Consider the following 26483-nt stretch of genomic DNA (forward strand, 5'->3'; position numbering starts at 1 on the left):
GGCTGTGCGGCGCCCGGGCGCGGCTGCCCCCCCCCCCCCCGGGGAGGCTTCAGAAAGCGGCGCGGGGAGCGGAGCAGCGCAGCGCGTCGGCAGCCGCCTGCGCCCTCCCGTGGGGCCGCCGCTGTCCGCCCTGCGGCCCGGGTAAGCGCCCCGCGTAACCGGCGGTGGGGAGGCCCCAGGCAAAGGGGAGACCCACCCGCCCGCGTCCTCCTCTGACTTCTCCGAAAGGCACGATAGGTTAAGTCTGTCTGATAGTTTCACGAGTTCTAGAAATACGTGATTTGCTCTGAAACCAACAGATTCACGCTAGTGAAAGAGCCAGCACCAGGATGACAGAAAAATGTGGAAATAGTGCCAGATTGTGGACCTATCCCCCCCCCCAACCCACCCACCCACCCTTATTTCTCTTTATTCATTTTTGTAAAGTAGCCATGGGATTCAGGATACACTTGCGTTGCTACTTGTTCAAAATCCCCTCCCTCAGGGGATGGCGTCCTGCGGCCATACCTGTCCCCACACCAGCAGCTGCTTAGGAAGCATTTTGGTGCATGGTTTCTGCAACAGGACACATCACAGGCAGCTCTAGCTCCTCCCCTGCTGTACCCTGACAGGATTTTTATGAACAACCTTCCAGAGTTAGTTTTCCACCATCAGTGATTCACCCCAGAGCAGCACAGCTATGATTTCTAACTACTGTTAATTCTTCTCTTTAAGTTAAAAAAACCCTCTGAGACAGGCACACAAAAAAAGAGATTTATTGTTCGCAGTAATTACACTTACTTTACAGATAAATTAGGAGTTCAGATGTTTTCAGTGATCATGTTTTGGTATTAAATATCTGAAATAAAATATTCTGTTTGAACTATTTGAAACTGAATAACATGGGAAGACAAATCTCAAGTGTGAGATGCTCTTACCCAGTAATGGTTTATAAACGTATTTGCAGTTCATTGCTATAGTGAAAATATGCTTGGGCATTCATTTATTATTAATACATTGAAAGTTTTGGGGGCTTTTTTAAGGCAGGGTGGAAGATTTTAGAATTAGTATTTTATTGGGCGTTTTGACTGTCTTGACTTAATCGAGCTGCAAACTCTACTAACGTTCTTGTAGGCCGTCCTGCCATGCCTTTTCGAAGATAGGGCACCTCATCTTTATTTGACATCACACCAGCTATATCTAAGTGAGCCCAGTGAGAGGCAGTCACAAATTCCTTCAGGAATGCAGCAGCTGTGCATGCTCCTCCAGCTCTGTGGGGAAGCAAGTAGAAAAACAGTGTTGTTTCTAAAGCAATACCAACAGCACAAACACTGGGCTTTACTGCACTAACAGAAAAGGGTACATGAAACATCTTGGGACGTTACCTGCTGTATTTTCCAATGTTGCTCAGATCTGCAAGAGGACAGTCTGTTACTTGTTTCGTGTAATGTTCAAAAAGAGGCATTCTCCAAACTCTGTCTCCTGTCAAAATGCTGGCCTAAAAAGAAACAGTGATAGTTTCAGCAAAATTCACTGTGGTTTTTATTTTTAATTGCACTCATAAGCACCATCGTAGTGCATGCTTATTTTTGCTTAGCTTTGATCAGTCTATCTAAAAATCTGGAGCCTAAGATAATACTAGGTATTTAGAAATATACTGCAAGACAAAATACTGAATCTTGCTTTCTGGATTCTTTAGATTTTGCCTTTAAGACTACCACTAAAGAATGCTAGTTTTTCACAATACTGTTTTTTCCTGCTAATGCAAATTTGCACAGATCCCTCCCTTCAGAGACTTCCCTTTAGCAGTCACAGTTCAGCCATTCATAAGGTTTCTTTGAAATTCACATTTGGTATTGTTAAGGAAGACCAATTATGTTTCTAACAAAAACTACTTACTGTCAGTAAAATAGAGTTTATGTGCACACATAGTAAGTTATCAGAGGATGCATATCCTTGAGACAGCAATGCATGCTTTCTGCTATATGATACTAAACCATAAAGGGCCAGTAATTAACAGTCATAACTTCTGTATTTTTCAATTAAATGCAATACTAAGAACATTCCTACAATATTTCAAAATTTAATAACATACCTTTCAGACTTGCATAAAATAAGGCTTTCAGTAAGGCACTAACTTTTCAATAATAACAGCTGTTACTGAATTATCATTATTCAGTCATACTGCAGATGGCCTACCTCATAAAGGTGAGTCCAAAGCCAAGATGAATTTGTGAACACTCCAGTCGCAGCAGACCCTAATGCTACATCCATGGCACCTACAGAAACACACCTTCAAGGTTATACAAGGAAGGCAAAGTGGACTTGAGCTACTCCTCTGCATCCCAACCTCCCACAGTATTTTTAATGTCTTAATTCTTATTACCTGTAAGTGCTGAAGTACCCCAAAATTAAAGGTTTTAGTACACCTGCATTTATTTTAAAGTTTATTAAAAATCTGATACTTTATGTGAATGAATATGTAGCAAGTATGGGTACACAAATCATGCCCTTCTCTTCATGATCTGCAGGGCATTAGTAACAAAATCTGAGACTTAGACTGTCAGAATTCCCCTCTGCTAACAGTGTGGCAGACAACTACAAGTAGCCCTGATGGGACAAGCAGCAGCTGAAAATATAGCCTAAACATCCCTGCTCTCCTCTGAAACAGCTCATCTGCATAATTCCTATGTCTGGTTCCATAATCTACAGGCAGCAATCTAGAAGTAATGGAAGATGAAATTTACAGTCCTTCCTTTCCCAGTAGCTTCTCTCTCAAGTATTTTGTCACCAGAGATGACTATCTGGCTGTTAGCACCTCTTCCAAATACCTTCATATTACACCTGTGTCTTCCTGTGATGAGTTCTCTGATGACACACCTGAAGGCCTATAAATATTCAACATGAAGCACAAATACTCTGATCTTTTGATTTTTTACACTCTTCTTGACACAGGCCTGAAGCATAAAACGGACCTCTAACTGGTATTATTATCTGGACAATTCAAGAGACAGTGCCAGGTAGAAGAAGCAGAAAAATAAATTTTATGTTTTCAGCTCGATGTTTCCTAGCAGCATTTTTAGAGAGTGAGTGAGTGAGCGTGTGTGTGTATTCAGCAATAACAGTATCTTATCCCAAAAATACAAATTTTAGTGTTTCCATATAGTGAATATAAATGAGTGAGCTTTTTTCAATTCATAGACCTCTGAAATTTTCCAGCTGATACACATTCCCTTACACTTATTTCACTAACATAAATTGTTGCACAGCATATGTGTATTTACTTTAAATGAAAATAATCCACATCAATATACTAAGCCATGCCTAGACCAAAGGGATTACACACAGTTATATATACACTTTTGATACCATAGAACTGCTTCTCTAATGCTGACCCTATTCAGGGCACCCAGTCTCTGGTGAGATTTGGGGAGAAAAAAAAAAAATACTTCAACAAAATGATACATTAAGACCAAATATCTGCTTGGTGCCCAAGAATCCCAAACACAGTAATCTGTAGTGGCAGCAGCCTCCTCCTCCTGTGAACAATCATGCACCTTATGTGGAAATATTTTCACACAAGCCAACCATCTTAAAGTCAGCTTCCTTTCTGGCTGTGGAAATTTTCACAGCATTTCAACTGGCAAAACTGATGGAACATAATTTAAAACAGTAGTATTTAATTTAATATAGAACAAAGATAATTATTTTGGTTAATGTATTCATTAAGCAACCCAGTGGACTCCTGTCTGTAAACTACTCTTCCGTGTTTGCTCTCATTTCAACTGCAGTCACTTCACCCATGACAGCTTGTTACTGCAGTTCATGAGAGCTGTGTACACAATGTTATTTTTGCAGATTTTAAATTTAAAATTATAACCTTATTCATATATAGCTGTAGATATGAAACAATGAAAGCACATTTTATTATGCCTCAAAGTATGCAAACACCACATAAGAGATACTTCAGTCAAATGAATTCCTGGGAGGATGATAATGATTCTCCTGTTGTGTCTATTATCTAGACCAGTGGAGACCTGAGACAGCCCAGCTGAGGGAAGAACTGGGTAGGTCACAGCTCAAACACTCAACAGGCTGCTCACAAAGCAGCTGTTCTGGCTCCAGCACGGCTGGTGCCACATGGACCTGGAAGCATTCTTCCAGAACCATGCCAGTATCTTTGCTCCACACTGCACAGGGACTTGGGAGGACTTAACTCAGATATCAGGTGACATAGTTCTGTGGGATCAACTAATAAATCCTTCTGCAAACTGTTCTGCTGGGGAACACTGTGCAGGAAAATCCAAATCTCCTTAGGTTTTGCTGGGCTTATTAGTTCCAGCTCAGCTGGGCCAGGCCCAAATCCATCTGCATCACTCAGTCTGTGCCCTGCTCCCCAATGTTCCCAGTTCTGGAAACATGCTGCAGCTGTACAAGCTGTTAGAGCATAAACTGTGCTAGTTCTTGTCCTAAACCACATAAAAGCATCTCAGTTGCTTTTGAACTCAGGCTGGCTTTGTATACATGGTACAGTTAATCCACAGCCCAGTTAACGAGACTAACAACTGGCAAAATGAAGCAGGGAAGGGACACTGGTTACCTGTTAATGTTGCAGCGTTCACGATAGCCCTTGCATTAAAATTGTGGGCATAACAGAGAGCGTCAGCTAATAGCAGTCTTCCTTCTGCATCTGTGTTATCAACCTTCAGGTACAAAATAAAAAAACAATAAAAACGGATTACTGAAAACACCCCTTTAACTGATGTCTTATATTCTCTTAAATAGCTGTTAGCTTGTGACTGCTCTGTCACAGGCCCTAGGAACTTAAGGTAATCAAAATTTACCCAAAATAGAAACTAAAAAAGAAAAGGAAAGTATCTGATAAACCCTTATGTTCGTAACACTAAAAGCATACTTGTAGCTGAAGGCAGTTACCTTTCAGCACTGCAACCTCCTCTACGTGCTGGGCCTCTGTGCTGCTGGCTCCTCTGAAGAGCCTGGGGGCAGGAGAGGTGCCCCACTGCAGGGCAGGGGGCTGGTTACTGTACCCAGCAAAGCCCCCGGGAAGCCCAGGGGCTGTTTCACAGCAAGCACAGAGGAGTCCAGCCAGTGGAAACTGCAGCACGGATGCATGCCTGCAAACAGTTCCTTGTTCAGCTGCTTTCTCTTTGGACCTTCTCCCTCTAAAAATCAATAGCCCCTTTGGACCTTTCTCCTTTTAGAGATAATTTATAATGAATTCTGCAAGATTAATTGCACAGCGTTCTCTGAGTCACTACCACTTTCCTACAGATTTGTCCTTGGTGAGGGAAATATATGCCCAGTGATTTCCCTTAACATCCAGTGCTACTGAACTCATCATCAGGGAGAAGAACTTAAAGAACTGAAAGGTTCAGCAGGTCAAAGATGGCAAAATCACAGAAATCCAGAAAGATTGAGCCATATATTTCTGCAAAAAATTAGCAGTCCTCAGCACAATGGCTTTTGCTACCATTTAACTTATTGAATTATTACAGTATGGTTTGGATTAAATAAAATATGCATTTAGGGCACTGACTTGGCAAACTACTTGTGAACAGACAGACCCTATGACTCAGAGTTCTGCTTGAGCAGAGCAGCTGGCAAGGTAAAGACCTTGGTTATCTCAGCAGGAAGCTAATACTCTTATATCTTACTCCAGATAGCAGGGAAGTGTCCTGAAAGGTCTGCAGGAAGCAATTAAAATACTATCCATTCTGAATGAGAATATATATTTATAAGCATTATAACAACCTCTTGTGCTGGCACAAGATTTTCTAGCATGTTCAGTAAGTGACCACACTTTTCAGCTTTCCCTAGTAATTTTTAATACATCTAATCTCTTAAAAGTATATTTATATTTGAAAGAATCTTGTGATAGCAATTTCTAATTAATAACATGCTTCTTACATTTATGAGAACAGTACATTTGCACTGGGTATCTTTTTAAATGCTCTTTTCAAACATGTACTCAGACTGCAGTCATGTAATTTGACTGACAAAAAAAACCAATTCACTAAAAATACTAAAAAATTCAAGTTTCACATGCATACCTGTATTGTTTTTCCATTCTTGGCTCTAACTACATCCCCAGGCTTGTTTGCCTTACCACTGGGCATATTTTCACAGAGGGGTGCCAAACCTCAGAGGGAAAAATAAAATATTAAGTGTGTTACTTGTTTATCACTCAGAAAAGATATAGAAAAATACTTAGGAAAAAAATATCTTAAAAAAGTGGTAGTATTCTCATCTTCATTTTATGTTCAATACCTGAATTTTCCTGGTTACTGAAAGACATGGTCCAGTTCTCAATCAGTGAAATTTCACTGCATGTTGCACCACTATATTCTCTCATCTACACCATTTTAACACTAGGATTTACTTTTAATTTACGCCTCTGAAAGTGAGATCAGAGGCACTTTAAAACTAACCAAGGCTTCTGTCAACAAATATCTTCATACATCTTCCATATATGAATAATTTATCACAAGTAAGAGTATTTATTTCTTACTGAAATTCAAAACTTCTCAAATTACCTCTCTGAGCCATTCAAGTTCTTCTCACTGTAAATAAACATTATGTAATGTCAAGAGAAGTCCAAGAACTGCCATAAAGCTCCAATAACATGAAGAACAAAAAAGGATGGCAAAGTCAGTGTCAAGACTCCAGCTATGAATGGGATAAATGAGAGCCCACTATTCCCAGGGAAGCCCTGCTCCTGTGTTCCAGCCAAAGCATAAGCAATAAGAGAATTGCGGACCACTAGTTTTCAGTTGAATTACATACGCAGACTTTTGCCGCACTAGTTTTTACTTAGTACTTGAATCATCCCATACTTTCAAGTGAGGAATCTCTTGAGGATATGAATGTTTCACTGCCCTCTGCTGGTTGAAGCTTAAAAGACCCACTAAAATAATATCCTTAAAGCTGATGTTCTCAAATATTTTTAAACTTATCATAGAACAGATGGCGTGTCCTCGGCAACTGCTTTTGCTATGGTTCCTATATCAACTCATTTACTTCTAGCTGTGCAACATTTCTGCAGGAATATAAAAGCTTTGCTCATACTCAAAAATAATTTCAGCAAACTTTTTTCTTTAATTGCTGCTGAGACATTCACCTAAGGACACAGGAGCTGATCTCTCTTCCTGCTCAGCTGGGGCAAGCACTTATGGAAGTAGCTCAGCTAACTCCTTTTCATTTCTAACTGCTTTTACAGATACCCACATTCCTCCTTGTAATGAAGGACCAGGACTCCTGCAAAACTTGTTGAAAATGAGTTTCTCAACAACCATGAGTCTCCTGAAATCTAAGAATCATGTCCTCAACATTTTAATTCAGTCTTGCAATATTTTATTGAAGCAAAGCTAGTAATTTTTGATAATAAAGTAAAAATGGAAGAGAGGTTGAGCAAGGGAGTGAGACATGTAGCTCTGCAAAAGTCCATGATGTTTCTGTAAGATAAGTTACCGCTACTGATGCTAGGAAATGACTTTGTCTAAAAGAAATACTGTAAAATTAAAATGTTCCAATTCTCACACACACATACTTACCAATTATGTTAAGAGGTAGATTTAAGGCTGCTGCTGTCACAATGGCTGAACACACAGTTGCTGCCCCTCCCATGTCTGCTCGCATTGTGTCCATACCGGATGAAGGCTTCAGTGAAATGCCACCACTGGAATAAGCGTAACAAATATCATCCAATATCTAGGAGTCAGACATTACATACTTTGATAATATTCTTTCCATCCATATGTTTTTAGCACCAAATATCACAAATGCTAGAGTCAGTGTTTTCAGATACTCTTGCAACACCCCAGTAAGCATACTAAAAAGCAACATATCTAGGTTTTCATTTCAGGTAAAGTAAGTCCCTGAGTTATTTCCTCATAATTAGGACATCATAAGACATCCAGATAATCTGCAATACACTAACAAAATAAACAAGTTTTTTCAATGGTCATCATAATATCAGAAGAGTACAAAAGAACAAAATACTGGACTGTAAATCAGCACATAGACGAGGAAAAGAGTGATAAATTCCTCAGTAGTTAGATATGTGGAATGAAGAGGAGATATAAGGAACTACTGCAAAGAATGAACTATTTTCACTTTGCCTAAGCATAACCCAGATGTCCAGTGACAAACTGCAATTCTAAAAATGTAAATTCTTTACCATGAGTTTTGCTCTGGATAAAGAAATAAAAAACCCCAGCTCTTTGTCTGTTTTCCACGGATTTCCATTTCCGTCTTACAAGCCAAGGGCATACCAATTCTGCTTTGTCCAGTCACTCAGGCTTGTCTTATCCCCAGGGAAGGCAGCACAATCTACTATATAGTTCACTGGAATGACATTGAAAGATGTGCTGAGCAAAGAAAAAGCATCTCCCTGTTGAATATGAATAGCAGAAAGGCATGAGCAAGGCTTTATTTCTGTGTTTAATGGGATTACAGTTAAAAGTGCATGTCTGTTGGCCGAATTCCAAAACTAGTCCATCTAAGCTCCATCCCTTAGCAACTGGACCATAGCTTTTTTTTTTTTTTCCTTTAGTCATTAAAACATTAACAGACATACCTGTCAAATGTAACTCCTTTTCCTACAAACACCAATGGAGAGTCATTTGTATTAGCAGCACCTAAATAGTGAATCTCCAGGAAGATGGGAGGTTCAGCTGAACCCTTAGCTACACTCAGGAATGCTCCCATCTGTTGTGTTGCTATCCAAGACTCTGGTCTGGAATAAAAACATTTATTTTTAAATAACCAAATGACCAAATTACTATTTTTTAAAGATCACAGTTCTTGAAGGATTGTAGACAATATTATAATATAATTCTGTTTTTCTTAATTATTTTGCAACCTGTCACTTAAATCCCACCATTATTACTTCTTTGTTAAACAGAAAAATACTGCCTCAAAGTTGATGCTGGGGGGGGGGGTATTTATTTATTAACCATTATTCTATATTTTCTGCACCAAAAACTTTAAGCCTATGGCCTAATGGGCAAGTGAAGTCTTTGAAGGTATATAGAGTAATACTGTTGCAGTTGGCCACAGTCTAGTTTTCTCTTGTCAAAGTGGATAACAAGATTCAAAGTTGATTTCTGTGTATCTTTTACTTTTCATCAAAATGACCTAGAATCACTTACACAGTCCGTTAGCCCATTCCCACTGAAGGGCAGTAACTGGAAATTCAGAAGCAAGAAGCATTAGCTGCTCAAATTCAGTTGCAAAAAACTTTCATGACTCCATCCTGACATTTTAGGAAGTTAAAAATCCCAGTAATAACCATAAATAGCAGATGCTTAGTTACCACCTCCAAACAAAAAGAGGTATGTATAAAAAACACTTGGAAACAGAAGAAAAAAGCTATTAGAGGGAAGGTATCCAGTGTTTGCAGTCTATTCACTGATTCCTCATCAGGCTTCCTCTTAGACAGCACTTGTGTCAATTAAGTGATTAATAATTTTACTGTGTCACAGCATCTTGCTTATTCTGCTAACTTGAAGCTCCCCTCACCCTCAAGAGGGGATAATCAAGGCACCCCCTCATACCTTTTTTTGCCAAACACTCCCCCTGCTTTTGTCATTTGAAAAGGCAGGGTGAAATTGAGAATGCACTGCAGATTTGAATAATTTCTAACATACGGTATCTTATCCTATAGAGGAATCATTTTAATGGAGCTTACCTTATATGGACCTTCACATTGCTGCTGAAACTTCTTAACTTCTGTTCAATACACTCAGCGAATTTGATGGGCGTTATAAAATTAGCTGGAGCCTCCATAAGGTACCGAGCGAGGTTTTGACCCTCAGCGTAGATAACGCCTTTTTGCCAGGCTTCACCTTCGGTACTAAACAATATCATATAATAATCACCATAAACATTTGCAAAAGTAAAACATTGTCAGCATTTATCTGTTCTCTCCAGTTTGAAAATGCAATGTCATTAATTTAGGGCAATTAAGAATGTCATTTTACCCCTACTACAAGGAATTTAGGAATTATGTGAGATCCAAAGTCTGTCTAGTCCAGTATCTCGTCTCTGATCCTAGGTGGTGCCAAATGCTTCAGAGGAAGCTAGAAAAATCCTGGAGTAGACAGATGTGGAATTATCTAATACATTACGTCTTGCTCTAATCCTTACTAGTCAGAGATTGGCTTAAATCCTTAAGCACAAGGTTTAATATCCCTTCCAAAATTTGTAATCGCATTAATTATAACAGCCCTGAAAATTCTTATTTACCATGTAAAGCCTCCAATTCTGTTTTTCACTTTGCTAAATATGATTATGTGATAAGAGTGGATTTGGATCTCAATTCACAGTGCATTCAAGATATTTCACTAACAAAAGACAGAGCAAACATTCATAAAGCTGCCTGCATAGGAAATGGAGATGCCTCTGACTCGTTTGCAACACGATCAGTAGAAAACTTCTCATTTTACTTAGACAGAACCAAAAAAAACTTACTTGCCTTAAAAGATTTCACAAAGTGGGGAATTAATCTGGATTCCACTTTGCAAAAGAGCAACATAGTGAAGAGGGAAGCCAGGAGGAATATAGAAACATTGCCTGCATATGCAGGGATGGAATTAGGAAAGCCAAATCCCAGCTGGTGCTGAAACTGGCAAGGAATGTTGAAGGCCTTTTCATGCCTTTCACAGATACATCAGCAGCAAAAGGAAGATCGGGGATAATGCTTTCCCATTGCTAAATGGCTTGGGAAACCTAGCCATAAAGGACACAGAAAAGGCTGAGGTTCTCAATGCCTGCTTTGCATCAGTCTTCATTAGTAAGGCCTGCTTCCAGGTCCCCCAGTTCCTTGTGTTTAGTAACAGAGTTTGGGGAAGAAAACAGAGTGATATTGATTTAGGACTACTTATAGCAAACTGGACATATACAAGTCCATGGGATTAAGCGGGATGAATCTGACAGTGCCAGAAAAACTGGCTTGCAAGGCTGCTCTCTATCTGTTTGAAAGGTCATAGTAATTGCAGGAGGTCCCTGATGACTGGAAAAGGCAACTGCTATAACCATCTTCAAGAAGAGCAAGGAGGAAGATAAGGGGAACCACAAGCCAGCCATCCTAAATTCAGTCCCCAGAAAGGTTATGGGCAAAGGCACCTTGGAAGCTGTTTCCAGGCCTACAAAAGACAAGGTCACTGGGAACAGTCAGCGTAGATTACCCAAGGCAAGTCATACCTGACCATTCTGACTGCCTCTTAAGATGAGGTAGCTAGCCCAGAGGACAGCCATGGATGTCATTTACCTTGGCTTCAGCAAGGCTTTCCATATAATTTCACATAGAATTCTCCAAACAAATTGAGAAAATACAGACTAATGGGGCAAACTACAAAATGGGTGAAAAACTGGAAGAACTGTTGAGTTATCAAATGATAGCAGACTACAGTTGAAAGTCTAACTGTCAGATGGTTATGCTTGGTGTTCCTCAGGGGTTTATAGCAGAGCTGAAACTAACACCTTCATGAGCAACCTGGACAATGAAATGCACCCTCAGCAAGCTCATGGACAGTGCCACACTGCGGGGAGCAGCTGAAATGCTGGAAGGCAGGGCCACTATTTGGGGATCTTGACAAGTTAGAGGAATGGGCCAAGGAAAACTCCATGAAGTTCAGAGACCTGTACCTGGGGCAGAATAAGCCCGTGCAATGGTCAGGCTGGGCACTGACTAGCAAGAAAGCAACTGTGCAGAAAAGAACCTGGGGATCCTGGTGGATAACAAGTTGAACATGAATAAGCAGGGTGCTACTGCAGTGATGAAGACTAACCATGTACTTACGGGGTTGCATTAGAGCACAGCCAGCACATTAAGGGAAATAATTATTTCCCTCTATTTGGTATTTGTGAGGCTGCATCTGGCTACAATTTTGTCTAGTTTGGGGTTCCCCAGTACAAGAGAGATACTGATAAACTGGAGAGAGTCCAGAGAAGTGCCCCTAAGAGGGGTTGGGTGCTAGAGCATGTGGCATAGAGGGGAGCTCAAGAGAACTGGGTTTATTTCACCTGGATAAGAAAAGGTTAAGACGGATCTAATTACAGTCTTCCCCCTAAGGTCTAAAATGCAGTCTTTCCCTTAGCCTTAAATGGAGGTTGTAGAGAAGATGGGGACAGACTCATCTCAGAACTGCACAGTGAAAATGTAAGAGGCAATGGTCTCCGGTTGCAACAAGAGAAATTCCACTAGGACATAAAGAAAAATAATTCACTATGAGAGTAGTTAAGCACTAGAACAGATTGTCCAGCAAGGCTGTGGAATTTCCATCTTTGGAGATATTGAAAACTGCACTACACAAGGCCTTGATCAACCTGATCTAGCTTTAAAGTTGCACGTAGCTTTAAAATTAGCCCTAATCCAAGCTGAAGCTGGATTAGATGACCTCCAGAGGCCCTTTCAAACCAGAATTATTACATATGAAAACTACTTCCACTGCCTAGGTCATAGGACTAGCTATGTCCTGAGAAAATGTTTATTTAGTAAAAATGTGATCAGCTCCCAAATTACCTGCTGTTAGAAAATGGAAAAGTGTTGCACATAGCCTATGAGGACATGCTTAAATTGAGAGGTTTTTATTTTATTTCTCAGTCTAAACTTCTTCATAAGGAAGGACTTGTTCCTGTACAAAGCACATAGGGGAAATGGCTGTGCTCTGCATGATAGATAAGGCAGTAAAAGGGGGTTAATAAAACTTTGTTCTGGAACCAAGAGCTCTGATATTACTTTCAGCTCTTGAATAACAGTTATGTCTCCTTAGAGGCCAGAAGCACCCAAGCTTCTCTTCTTGCATTATATTCAGTAAACTGAAATATAATAAGTGAACTATGTAAAATATACCATCATGGCATGGTCCAGTCTCAAGTAGCACTTCCTGTATCTCAAAAGGATTTATTAATTTATGGAGTTTGAAATATCTCTCCTTCATGATTTTAGGATGCAATACCAGGAAGATTCCTTTTACATCACAACTCGTTTTAAGTAATTTTTTACTTTTATCTTGGGCCTTTTCTAGAAAGCGGCATTTATTAACCCTTATCCTCAGAACATGGCATGCTAACAAGGTACATGGAGCAAACACTGTAAGCCTGAAGCAGAAAACACTTCAGGATATTCAATGAAGCAGTAGAAGTTGAGAGAGAGAGATTGCTGCTACACCTATTCTTTCAGTCTCTCATCTGTCTCATGCACAAACATACACACAGTTTTACAAATAAACAGATAAGCTTTCCTTTTGCCATCACCTTCCGTGAAGCTGAGGAGTAACTACAGGTTTCTTTTTTTGCTTCAGCTCATTGTACTCATGCAATCCAAGTACAGCACCTTCTGCAGCCGCCTGAGCATCTCCACAAGGGTCCACTTCAACACGAGGGATCTCCAGATCTTGAATCTGTCTACAACCAACTGGAAAACACAGTAAAGCACTAACAGACTACTGCATAGAATGAGTATTGCACAGAACAGCAAAACAGGTTTCTGAGGTGATCAGTGTAACATTTGGGGGGGGGGGGAGTTTTACTCAAGGTATCTGTGTTTACGAGTAAATCAACTAAAAAGATCATGCAGCAGAGTAATTAAAACTGCTAATGACCATATACTGACAAATTTTGATGCCCCCCCCAAAAAAAACACTTGATAAGTTTTAATAATTAAATCATTTAGCAGGAATACAAAGGAAAGTCCACAGTTGTTATGATTCCTTAAGATCTCCTCGTATCAAAGAAAAACTACCATTCTAGAGCATTATGGGTTATGAGTATTTACAGGGATCAGAAATTTGTTGCAATAGTTTTTGCTATCTTTTCTTCCAAGTTATATTATACATGCTTTTATAAACTGTAAGCAATATTAATAATATATTCTATGAATTTTATTTTGTACCCAGAGAATTTAACAGTGGGTTGGCAAATGAGACAACAGGGGCTAGCAGTTTGAATACGCTGCTTTCACATATGTGTGACTGACCTCCTGTCTCATACTCAGATTATAAACTCTATGGCAAGGACTTTCTTTCATTCTTGGTTTACACAAACTTAGACATGATGCAGCACTCATCCTTGATTACGACAAAGAGCCTCCAGGCAGGAAATTATTAAAAATAATTGATTTGCTTATAAGGAGAATAAGATGGGTTTATCTGTATTTATCAACTTATAGAGCACCTCATAGTTACATCTTAGTGCTCATGTATCACAATTTCAGTAACACAGAGAAAGAAAAGGCCTCCTGTGCCTACAACAGATAAGGAATCACACTACTTACATTGTGAAAGATATCACAGTTTGTAATACAAACATCTCAGTTACAAACTAGAGTGGCAAAAGTAAATATATGTGCATACTTAAGTACAGTGTGAGCATAAAATGAATCAATTTCATTGATGCTCTCAAGCTTCCAAATAGTAGTAATTAACGAAACAAGTGAGTTTTTCAGTATCACACTGTTTAAGAAAACTATTTGTTATAAATAACTGGAATTACCTGAGCACATTGATTTACATTTGGCCTGATATCTTCACAATTATAAAGAACAGATCTCAATGAAGGATGCATTCTTGCAAAATGGATGCCCTATAACTCCTTCCTCACTAAGGAAAAGCTTCATGAATGTCAGTAACAAGTGAACAGATTTCCCAAACCATGCACTAAGTCTTGCATTTCAAAACAAAAATAGATCTAGACTCACTCATCAAAAATGGAACATGCTGCATCCTGACAAGTTTCATAGACAAAATACTTAAACTTAAAAAAAAAAAAAGTTAACCTGCAACAGCTGCACGAATGTTTTCTTTGTCTTCATTCCAGTTTTCTTGGTCATTTACTCCAGCATTCTTCTTACCCAAGCCAACTACAACCACACTTGGGAAGTCCTATACAAAGCCAACACACAAACGGATTCACTTTCCTCATTGTTACAGCCACAGCAGAGAGTTGCTATGAAGACCTTACTTTTCAAATCAAACCAAATACAGAATTAAATACTGTACTCTCTACGTAAATCACATTTCTGAGCAAGAGTGCCGGTATGGTGCCGCTCTCTTGCACTCTCAGTCATTTGCCACAGGCACACAACCAGATGTTCTGTTGTCCAGTTAGTTATCTGCATTGCAGCTGACAGGTCTTTATGTTCAACTCATAGCAAATTTGACACTTCCAAGAGCAAGTCTAAGAGTCCTTTGAAAGCAGACCCAACTCTTGCTGCAGAACAGGGGCTTTCTGAGCTGGGAAAGCATAAGCATTTTAGCACAGTGCTATGTTCAAACTAATTAATAAATTCACCTCAAAGGTTGAGTCTATTAGCTCAGCTCAGGACTGTGCTAGCTGGGTAGCAAACCAAAGCTGGTCAGAGGTACACAGCTCTGCAATGCAGCAAGGCAATGTAGCACAAAAGGCTAAATGTTTGCCTTAAAAGCTGCAAGTAGAAGGCACAATGGAAGAAATAACGAAGAGGAAAGAAGCCTTTTAAGAATGAAGTCAAATTTGTATAAAACCATCCTAAAGATTACATATGCAAATAGATTTCCCATTACTCTAAAGAGAAATGAAGTTGATCTTCGGCTTACCCTTACCCTTCCATTACAAATAGCTGCTCTTCCGGTTTCCAGTAATCAGCTTTCAAACTGCTACCCCATAAAGACTTTTAGTTCACAAGATGCTGCAACTAGGACAAGCTTTCCAGAAGATCAATGATTCAAGTTATCCTTTTTGGTTGTCATTGTTTAATACCATTGAAAGAGTGCATAAGGCCAAACTCTACTGCTTTCTCTTTCAGAGATTTGCTACTCACTTCAGAGGCCATCCTTTACGCAGAATTGGGATAATAGGACCTTCAAAGGACTCCACTTCCATGAAATTCATGACAGCCTTTTTACTGAGTACAGCATCACCTGTCTGGTGTCTCTGTATAGGAATTTTTACATGGTGGACAATAACCACTACAAATTGATTTATTTAAAATCATTTAAATAGACCTAATATAAGATGCAGTGATCTATACAGGGACTACAACTGTACATTAAATGTCCTAGGATGGCCTCGAGCATCACTCTAAAAAGGCACAAGTCTTATATTTGCCAGCCCCATGCAGATGCATTAGATGTGTCAAATGGCAGCAAAAGCCTAACTTTAAGCAGGTGAATCCCATCTCATACCCTTGTGATATACCATGTTTGTGCAGACAAGAGTCCTGCTTGAGTAACAGTCCCACATCTTGTTTTCATCTTCAAAATTTTGAAACATTTAAAACTACAAGATTTTAAAACGTCTGATGTCTATCAGTCTATAATGGGACTGGCCACTACCTTGTGATAAAACTGCCATGTCTGCAAGGTCTTTGCACAGATCCACACTCACGCATGCACTTGCTCCCCCTGGAGATGGAAGATACACTAAGTGTCTGATCCAAAACTGCGTGCTTTAGCTAATTCAGTAAGCCCTGGTGAGAGTACAGTACCATCAAAGCAGGACTTGTTTATATCTTCTCAACTTACAGCGAAGTGAAGGGAGCACAGGACTGCGCAAAAGACCATGCAAACATGGGGAGGACAGAACAGGGGAAGGGTTTCAATATGAACCACATCTTTTGTTGGGGGAGGTGAGAGGGAGAAGGGCAGAGCTGTCTCATTCATACTAGCACAACCCTGAACTCAGCTTAAAACAAGAAGTAATGGCAAATCTCATACATTAATGCACATAAAAATCCAATGTTCATACCTGATGCAAACCATAGAATATGCGTGTCTTGCCTTTCTTCAAAGGTGGCCCACATCTAGAACACAAAAAGGTTCTTTCAACAAATGTAAGCCCTTATGGGAATGAGTTTTGTAAGAAGTTCATTCCATAACCACAGTGTTACTCCACATTGTACTAGGGCACTTGGCTCAGTCCTGCTTCACAGAAAATGACACTCTCCAGAAGCATGTTGCATCTACTGCCTGTGTGTGCGGTTTTTCACAGGAGCTTCCCTCTAAACTGCTCAGCCTCAGATCTCAGATGCAAATATCAGCCTAAAAAGCAGTATGGGCACAAATGCTAATGCTAAGCAAAGAGACAGCCTCATTCTTAACGGTGTTGATGGGTACTTGAGGACACTTCAGAAATGCGTGAAACACTTACAGCAACAGCAGTTCTCGCAGCTTTCCAGATACGAGTCTATCGAAAGCATCTCCTGCGCTCGTGAGCTGGGGAGCACCTTCATCCTTTTCACTTGAGTAGGTTCCCAGAACAAGGCCCTGGAAAAGGATATGCATTAATGTAAATAACATATAATTTAGAGACCAACCTGAAAGACAGCAAGCACACAGTGTTTAAAGGGCATCTACTGGCGTGGGCTCACGTGTTCCTCTCAAGGTTATGCGCGCACCCACACTTCAAACACGCGGTCACACTTTGGTAAATCAGGATAAACCGCTCCTACTTCAAGCGTGAAAAAAGAAGTGAGATCGAGCATAACTGAAGTAATTATCAGTTTGGTTAAACCATAACATTTGGACGAAAGTTTTTCAAACTGTGATCTGGAAGTACAAAAGGGAAACCCCCTCCCCCGGCCCCCAAAGGTGGCGCCTTGCCAGGTGCACGGCAGGAGCCCGCATTACTCCCCGCTCCCGCTCGGCCTCCTGGGCACCAGCGAGCGGCGGCCGCAGGAGCCGGGCAGCCCGGCGTGGGGGGGCCCAAACGGCAGCCCGCTGCGGCCACGCGCCGCCCCCGCCGCCAGCCAGGAGCCCGCGGCGTCCGCGCCCGCCGGGCCGGGGCCTGCGCGCCCCGCGGCCCCTCACCTGCGCGCCCGCCCGGCGGCTGCAGCCCCGCGCCGCGCAGCCGCGGGCCGGGGGCAGCGCCCGGGCTAGGCGCCGCGCCGCCGGCAGCAACATGGCGGGCCGAGCCGGGCCGTCTGCGGCGCGCTCGCCTCGTCAGGCGGCGGAGGCGAGGCGAGGGGAGGGGAGAGGGGCGGGACGGGACGGAGGCCGCGGCCCCCGCCCCTCTCCCCTCCCTCCTCCCTCCTCCCTCCTTCGCGGCGACCGTGTGCCGGGGCGGGCCGCAGGCCGCGGGGCGAGGGCCGCCGCCGCCGCCGCCGCGCTGGCCCGGCAATGGTGGGGCGGGGTGGCGCCGGCGCCGCGCCGGGCTTGGGCCTCGCGGGTGCCCGGGCAGTTCCGCACACTGCGGAGGACGAAACAGCTCGCGGTTCTTGTCCTGCAGGCGTATCGCAGGCTTTAAAAAACGATCTCGATGCGCATACTAAATACTCTATGTGCACGCTGAAGAGTAAAGTGTAAATAGTTTATGAAAGGGGTGCAGAGGCAGCAGGTTTGCTGGTTCCCGTGTCGGGTGGTGGTGGGCTCGTGTGGCAGCACTGCGTCTGTCCAGGAAGAGCCGATTAGGTCTTAGGAGAAAGCAGTAACAGTCTCAGAGTGACATTTAAAAAGGGAGAAAATGTAGGAGCTGAAAATAAAAGGCCAGTGAAAACGACTGTGGTAACATTTCCTCAGGAAAATCCACGGCAAAATACTCAGTCATCAGTGGAACAACAGGTCAGTTTATGCTAGTTTAGCAAAAGCGCAATATGGGAAAGGCCTGTGTGGAGTTTGCTGACATTCACTGCACTGTCAGCACGAAGACCCCGAGTTTCAGTGGCACCGAACATACGCTGTGTTTTAATGGCAAGTGACTTGGATTTCTTTTTTGAGAATTGTGAAAGATAGTTTATAAGTAATGTGAGAATCTGCTTCACACGCTTGGATAACAACTAGTTTGCCTTACCATACATCTGTAACTGGACTTGCACTGTTACATTGAGAGAACATTACCAAAAAGGGTAGCTCAAGCTATTATTCTGTAGTACTGGATTGCAGTTCCCACCTAGCCACTTTTCCATTAGGTGGTACAAAGAGAACTAATCTGTCTTACTAAAGACAATGCCATTCAGAGACAATGCCTGAAGGAAATTGCATCCAATTTGATTTATTCTGTAAAATTACATTTTAAACATTAAATCACAACATTCTTTTTAAAAAATCAAAGTGGTAACCGAATTTTTTCCTTCATTTATTTAGGAGAGTCTCCCATATACAAGGAACAGTTTTTCAGTTCTTTGAGGAATATCTGTAACTTCTCTACAGCTTCTCTACATCCTGCATGTAGCTTCTTCACTCTGCATGTACAAATTAAATGGGCGTTTTCAGGGTATCTGAAGTTGTCTTTTGACATTACTGAAAAATACAATTTGGCCCATAATCGCTTTAAAGTTCTGGACAGTTAATACTCATAAATGCTTTCATTTAGGATTTCAAATCTTCCAAAATTAAAAGAATCCGAAAATAAGTCTTCATTTCCACTTATCCAGCATGCATATGAAGAGCTATGGCTTTATGCGTAGAACAAAAATGAAAATATGTAAATAAAGTAGATCACCCTTTATATCAAATTCCACAGTATTTCTCCAAGTATTTTATGATGTAAAATGGAAAGTTGAAGTGGTCTAAGTGGTAGGTTGTTATCCATTGTTAGTCTTAAGGTGTCGATTTGTAATTGTACATCATTAACTATGGGTAATTGAATTTAACCTTATTTTTCCAGGCAACAAAAGAATAAATGTTCTATACACTGTCCCATCAGTGTGTCTTAACAGTGCTTGACTGAGACAACCTGTGCACCTGAACAGTTACTTCAGCCTTATATCTGTTTTGTTCAGTTTACTTCATACATGATAATACTCCTGTTCACTCTAAAGTGAAGATATTTTCTCACATGTCACAAAATAATCATTGGATGATAATGTTATTTGGTTGTTCAACTAATGATGTTACAATATCCTACCGTAATATCCAGAAATGCTCATATATCTGCTGTGAGAAACCATTGGACCATTACTGCAGAGTATGCTTCATCGTTGACAAAGTTCAACGCACAGATCAAAAAGCAGATCAGCTGAGTTGTCCCTCTTTATTTACTCTAATTGTATTTTAGAGCTACTGTGACCTGTCTAGGAATCCAGTCCAACAAATCTTTAATCTTGTCCTTACCTGACAAGTGAGTAGTCCCACTGCTGTTACTTAATAATTAGTTTTGGGGGGATTACGCAGTTTGTCAGCAGTATAAAAAATGTGCATACATGCAAATACTACCACTGAAAAGACTTTCTGAAGCTATCTCTCTACATGAAGGATCTCTAAGTCTACTTTCTTTTCACTTCCTAAAGAGAGTTATATTTAGTAATGGATAAATTATGTGTTACAATATAATTTTTTCTTTACCAAGTTACATGTTCATAGAACAATTACAAATGACAAGTATTTCATTTTATATTGAACTATTTGTGTAATTACATTGCAGTTTAAGGCCTTGTATTTCAGAGCCACTTAGAATTTGCTGGAAGGCGAAGGTGGTGGCATCACAGAGGACATCAGCATGGGCAGATCTGTGGACAGTGCTGTGCTGTAAGATATTGGGCGCCTTCATATACTGGGTTGGTCTGCCAGCTACCCACATACTGGGTATCACATCATCTTCCTGGCCCAGGGTAGAGACTGAGTAAAAACACCAGTAAAGTTAAATAAACAATTAAGTGGGTGGTATGAGTTAGGAATTGGTTTTGCTGCCTTACTGAGTCCCCTTCATGCTAAAATTGTAACAGTGCTCCAGACCCATCAAAACATCCCAACTGCCTTTTAAATCTTACTGGGATTTTGTTATTTATTTTAGTGCTTCTGAAGAAGACAGACTATTAGTACCTGTTGCAAAAGCAGCCTCAACAAATTTCTGTTCCTCTCGTAATCCTGCTAACCTTCTAGGGCCAAAATGGGAGAGGTGTAGGCTATGGTAACAGAGGTTCCTTATTATAGCTGTAGCTTGTCTTTGGCTGATAACATTTCCTCTGAAATTAGGCCGCTGACTGCCAAACATGTGCTGGTCTTGCTGAACATGTGATGCATCATTTTCATTTCTTTCCTCACACAGAGCATGAACATACACTGCTGGAGAAGGGTGTTCAGTAATGCATTTGTCCAAGTTATGTAACCTGGTTGTTTAGTGAATGCTATGGTTTGGGTCTGCTTTGTAAATTAGGAGTACTTTAAGTAGAATTTTTCAACAATAAAACTGATTTTATAAGAATACTGAACGGAAGTAGAATTTACTCCATAAAACATTGGTTTTCATTGGTCTCTAAATAAAAACAATGTGAAGAGAGCCAGAAAAATAAATATTTGGGCAAAAGTTGTTAAACTCAGAGGCTTAAGGTGAGGTATAAGTCCTTATGTAGTTATCTAAATAAGTGGCCTTCAAACATGCTGAATATCTGCTTACTCAAGTAACTTTCTTTACTGAGTGTTCCGCACATTTCAATGATAAAACTAGTTATTTGGATACATAAAATATGGTTATAGGCACTTCTGAAAATACTAGGCCTTTATAATACTACTTTTGTGAAGAGATATTTTCAAATAAAAATGAAGGAATTTTTATATATCTTGACATGTTCTTTTAACACTTCAGATCTCTTTCCGAAAAGATGTTATTATTTCTTCAAAGAGCTTTTCACAACAATAGAGTTACAAAACCTGGTGGTTTGACTATGAGTAATTGACTGCAAAATAATTTTTTATCATTAATTTAGATGATAACTTCTTTCATTGATTTAAAGAAATTCTTCCATTATCTGCAATTTCTGTAACTAAAAAGTTGGTATGTGTTCACTATGGTAGTTATATTCTAAAAATGACATGTTTAATTGCATATTCTTTTCACTGAAATATTCATTACTTGTGACCTGAAAATTGGTTGAATGCTTGTGAGAATTCTGATACTTCATAAAAAAGCAACTTTTCCATCCATTTAACCATTTTAAATTTTGTTTTCATTTTAGTACTGTTCCATCCTACATTATTTTTACTTGATTTCAGATAGAAACAAGATTTGGCAGAGGTCTGAACACCATTAATCTGTCATAATATTATTTTTCAGGTCACCTGAAAGCACTATTACTTAGATTGTTTCCTTTCCTTTCAGAGGCTGCAATGAAACCTTCATCTTGCAGGTAATCATTTTTTCATCTACTAGCATCCTATAAACTTCACTTTTCTCACTTCTTTACCTTCTGGGGTTTGATAATTTCTGTTTTAACACCATTTCACACATACTTATCCCTGTGTTTCTCCTAAACTTTAGCTTCACAGATACTGAAGTTCTCTTTTCCAGTGCTGTGGCACATCATCAGCCATATCTTATGTAGTCCTCTCAAATTTTGCAGCTAATTTTGAGAAAGTAATTGGCAAATGTCCATTCTTTCTGTTTTCAAATAATGCTATATTATCAAAGATTTATGATACATATATTTATTTTAAACAAAAAAGATATTTCACCACAGTTTTCTAAAATATCTCAGATGCAAATTTTGTAAAAACTACAGTGGATAGCATATATTCACTGCATATATTGGTCAGTTTTGAAAACAATGATATTTCTAGCATTTCTTTTTCCCACACTCAACATTAATTGCTGGTACTGTAGACTGAACTTAAAAAATACTGAAGATTTTTGCAAGTGGCATCTGTACTGATGATTGCACCAAAATTGTCCATCCAAATCAAAAGCTGAAGAGCTAAGGAGCTGTTTCTATTGTGACAGTTCACTTCATCAAAGTACTTTTGTGTAGATTTATTAGTACATGATATCTTCTGGTGCAACATTTGCTTCTTCTGTTTTAGTCTTAATTTTAGGGAAATTAATCCCACTTACGGCCATTAGCAACAAATTTACTGCGTGTGCTGTGGCACTTGCCACACAAAGCCAAAAACAGTCTTCAAACTGTTCTTCTAAGATTACAAACTGAAAGACATTTTCCCGAAAATTGGCAATTCTTTCTGTGAGGTGATGAAGTTTTACAGCAGCCATAAAGCTGGTGACTGCAAGTACTATAAATCCACCTGCAATAAAATGAGAAAGTATTCACTATTGTTGTCAAAACAAGCCAGACATTTTGGTTGTGCTTCAGAAAAGCTTATTAAATACATAAGGATTATACAGAATAGGGATAGACTTAAGGCATGGCTTAAACACCTTCAAAATGCTTAGTCTTCATTATATGACTAAACATTATAGCAGTGCTTAAATAAAGTCCTTTTATAGTGATATGGAGGCTAAAGACTGGCATTGCAGCTCCTGTAAAATGTTGACTAGACAGGCGACTGAAACACCATCTGACAGTTCTGTTTTGATAAATGAGAATTCACCGCTAACTTCATTTTATTTATAAGTTTTTAAGTCAAGGAGATACATCATAAGGCAAGAGAAGAAAGTTTTACTTTTAAAATTGTATATTCATGTGACTGGTGGAAAAATATTTGTAAATGATTTTACCTGCAAGGAAATTCCAAAGACATACTCCTGCTGGACCTTTAATAGCCCGGTAGGGAACTTTGATTGCGTTAAGAATGCAGAATCCAAAACTGACCAGAGAAAAGAAAAGGGCCACACAAAGGAACATTATAATCATCACATGCAGGCCTGTATTCAGCTTTTTCACCATATGTGGGAAAACTGGCAAGAAAAAGAATAATTTATTCAGCATGTAATTTTTCTTGACAACAGTAAAACATCACACTGTACTCATGCTACAAGCTCAAACTATCCTCAAATGAGTTTTTACAGATGCAATCAATTCAGTTAGTTACACACATCTTAGTTCACGAGGCTTTAATTTATTTGTCACTACATCAAAAAAGCAAAGATGTTCTGCCACAGGAACAATCCTTCGCACAGGACCTGGGAGCGAGGAGTAAAGGTTCGCTCCCTTCTGTTCTTATTTTCTCATGTGATTCTTCTTTCTCGCTCTTCCTTTCTTTATTTCTGGCTCCAGTGCGATCTACTGTGTATTCATATTCATATTTCCTAATCCCACAGGTTTCCACTTTCAAGTTCCCTTCTTGGCTTCTCATCCAGTGTTTGTGCCCCTTCAGTGCTCTTCTGGTCATCTGAGTGTTTTAGTTACATTTGTCTGAAGCTTGCAAAGTCCCGTGGGCAGGGCTGGCTTTAGGTTCTGTGAGGCGCTATATTCACGTATTCTGGTGTACACGAGCTCCTTCTCAGCAGCCTGTTGCTTGCCTGCCCCTATGAATGGCGACTTTCTTAATCTGTTTTTGTTTTCATAGCCAGAGTTCCTTAGTTGGAGGGCCAAATCAGCCAGCAGCAGGGAGCTGGGGAGCACCTGAGCATTCAGTTTATCCTGCAGCTCTTTAGTAACAAAACCGGAGGAAACATGAGTAGGAATTGGAGCTGACATGCTGACAGGAAAGACATAAGCTGATCAAGAAGAGTGATCAGGAAGTTAAGCCTTGCACACTCAAAAATGTTTTGAAGGCCCAACTGCCTAATTATATTACTAAAAAGAAGATACATCATATTATAAACAAATAAACAGATCTGAGTTCTAGCAGATTATTCAGGAAGCTTCATACTGTACAAACTTCATGCAGAAATTCAAGACGCTACCTTTTGAGTAACTCATTCTGGGATAGCAGTGAGCCAGGATAGAGAGATGAACCTGTGGGAAACTAATTGATTTTCTGTGGGTAATTTTTTCAGCCAGCTTAGCTTCCTGAACTACTTTAACACGCAGCTACATTCCAGCGCTGCTGCAAAGGATGGGGCAAGGCAGCATAGCTGTGGGTCAGGGAGAGGGTGAGACTTAACCTACAGTGGTTTAAGTTTCCGTGGATCGCCCCACCAAACTACAGATCTTCAGTGCAAAATATTATTTGCAGTACAGCACAGGATATATGAAAACTCAAAGTCATCCAAAGTACAGATCAACATCTGAGTACTTTTGAGATGTTAGGACAGCTGGAGAAATACATAAATGAGATCAGCTGAATAAATCTCTAGTTCTTAGGGGGAAAAAAAAGAGGGAGGAGTTTAACAGAGAAGGCAACGACAGAGATATTGCAGAGAACACTTGGCATGGGAAGGATTCAGGTAAGGGGAAACCATGACTTATGGGGGCATCTCCAAGTCATACTTCTTTCTATAGCTCTGTCTGAGATAGATACAGTGAGCTCCACTCCATCCAAAAGACTAAAAGGAAAACCTCTGTCTAGCCCTAGGGATTTTTTTATCTTGATTCCAGGACTGCATCTGAGAACATAAGCAAAACAAAATCTAGCCTGAAAAGATGTAGATTTTACATTCACACTCAGATCCCAAGACCACAAGTGGGCCACAAATATAAATTTAATAATAATGATTTGCATTCTACACGTTCTGTAAACAAAAAGAATAGGGTGCCTTTAAAGTTGAGCTAGACATTAGATTAAAGATGCAACCAAAATTGTACTTACTTGTGAATTTGGAAGGACGCCCACCCAACCCACACTGGCGGATTTTGCCGCCCTGAAAGAGTCCATAGTGAATTTCTCCAATGAACTTGACCAGTTCTGGATCTGTGGCATTGACTAAATCGACTCCTGTTTTGCAAAGGATCTTTCCAGTCATCCACTTTGGGGTCCCCATTGCAACAACAGTCAAGATAAACGACGCAAAACTTACTATAGAAGCCAGGGCAAATAAAGTCTTTTTAAAACAGCCAGGCATCCTAGTGGTTTCAAGGAATCATCTCCAAGGCCTCTCCGCAGTAATTAGGTATGTTTCCCATTTTTTCTGATGCTCAAAAATCCGCAAATGAATAGTAAGTATTTCAAAATACACCTCATTGTATTTTGAAGCTCCAGAAATTAAAATGAACAGGTAAAAATCAAGTCCAAAAATATATTTTGCTGCGACATCTTGAAATGGTTGCAGCTAACAGCTTTGTCACGCTGTAGCGTGGTGGTGCTTGTTTCTGAAGGAAGTAATCCTATAGCTATTGCATGACTAATGTTTCATCAGAAGTTTAATTGTCCTGCTCAAATGACATCAAGTTCTTTACCACAACCACATGGGAAGAAAACTAGGAGCAGAATCCATATATTTTTTTTAATTGCTAAAAAGCTGTCATAACTGTTGTGTATAAGGGACAAGGCATTAAAAAAAATAATAATTTGGCCTCAGAACTGTGCGGACACCTCAGCTGTATCGGGTTACTTTCCCTTGGTGCTTCCTCCGCCCCGTCTCTCTAAATACCACTGCTGTCAGAGCTGCTAAAACCGTTCATAAACCGCCGCGAGATGTCGGTGCGCTCGCTAAGCCTGTTAATTGAGGCACGCAAATGACGTTTTCCGACGTGAATCCCCAGACAGCACCAGCTCCGCGCCCGGGGAAGCTCGGGCCTGGCCCGCGCCCTGCGGCGGGGCCGAGATGCTCGGAGCAACCGAGCTGGCAGCGCCGCCGCATAGCACTAAGGGAGCCGGCGGCAACTGCGCATCTATAGCTGCTGCCGCTGCTCAAGGCCGCAGACACCTCTGCGGCCGCTAATTTGTTAATCCGCGCAGCAGCGCCGAGGCCGGTAACACAGCGCTCCGCGGCGGCGCCCCGCTGCCGCCGTTACC

General features: G+C 40.5%; 2 protein-coding genes across 3 annotated transcripts; both read right to left on the reverse strand.

Annotated features, from left to right (window-relative positions):
- Nucleotides 1–739: 739 nt before the first annotated feature.
- On the reverse strand, nt 740–17879 carry LAP3 (leucine aminopeptidase 3). Of its 2 annotated transcripts, XM_067298195.1 has the most exons (13): nt 17787–17879; nt 17128–17243; nt 16726–16780; nt 14777–14882; nt 13258–13417; nt 9689–9853; nt 8576–8734; nt 7551–7675; nt 6051–6139; nt 4580–4682; nt 2179–2258; nt 1365–1477; nt 740–1250 (listed from the first exon to the last, which is right to left on the reverse strand). In XM_067298195.1, the coding sequence occupies exons 1-13, from the start codon at nt 17877–17879 to the stop codon at nt 1052–1054; spliced, it is 1563 nt and encodes a 520-aa protein (XP_067154296.1). In that variant the 3' UTR covers nt 740–1051. The 2 variants fall into 2 exon arrangements, with proteins under 2 accessions (XP_067154296.1, XP_067154298.1); XM_067298197.1 differs by lacking the exon at nt 8576–8734.
- A 4493-nt stretch (nt 17880–22372) lies between these two features.
- Nucleotides 22373–26439, reverse strand: CLRN2 (clarin 2). The gene is made up of 3 exons (XM_013960040.2): nt 25338–26439; nt 23362–23541; nt 22373–22928 (listed from the first exon to the last, which is right to left on the reverse strand). The coding sequence occupies exons 1-3, from the start codon at nt 25588–25590 to the stop codon at nt 22663–22665; spliced, it is 699 nt and encodes a 232-aa protein (XP_013815494.1). The 5' UTR covers nt 25591–26439; the 3' UTR covers nt 22373–22662.
- Nucleotides 26440–26483: the final 44 nt, after the last annotated feature.

The sequence above is a fragment of the Apteryx mantelli genome, chromosome 5, assembly GCF_036417845.1.
Source record: "Apteryx mantelli isolate bAptMan1 chromosome 5, bAptMan1.hap1, whole genome shotgun sequence".
NCBI classification, from domain to species: Eukaryota; Metazoa; Chordata; class Aves; order Apterygiformes; family Apterygidae; genus Apteryx; species Apteryx mantelli.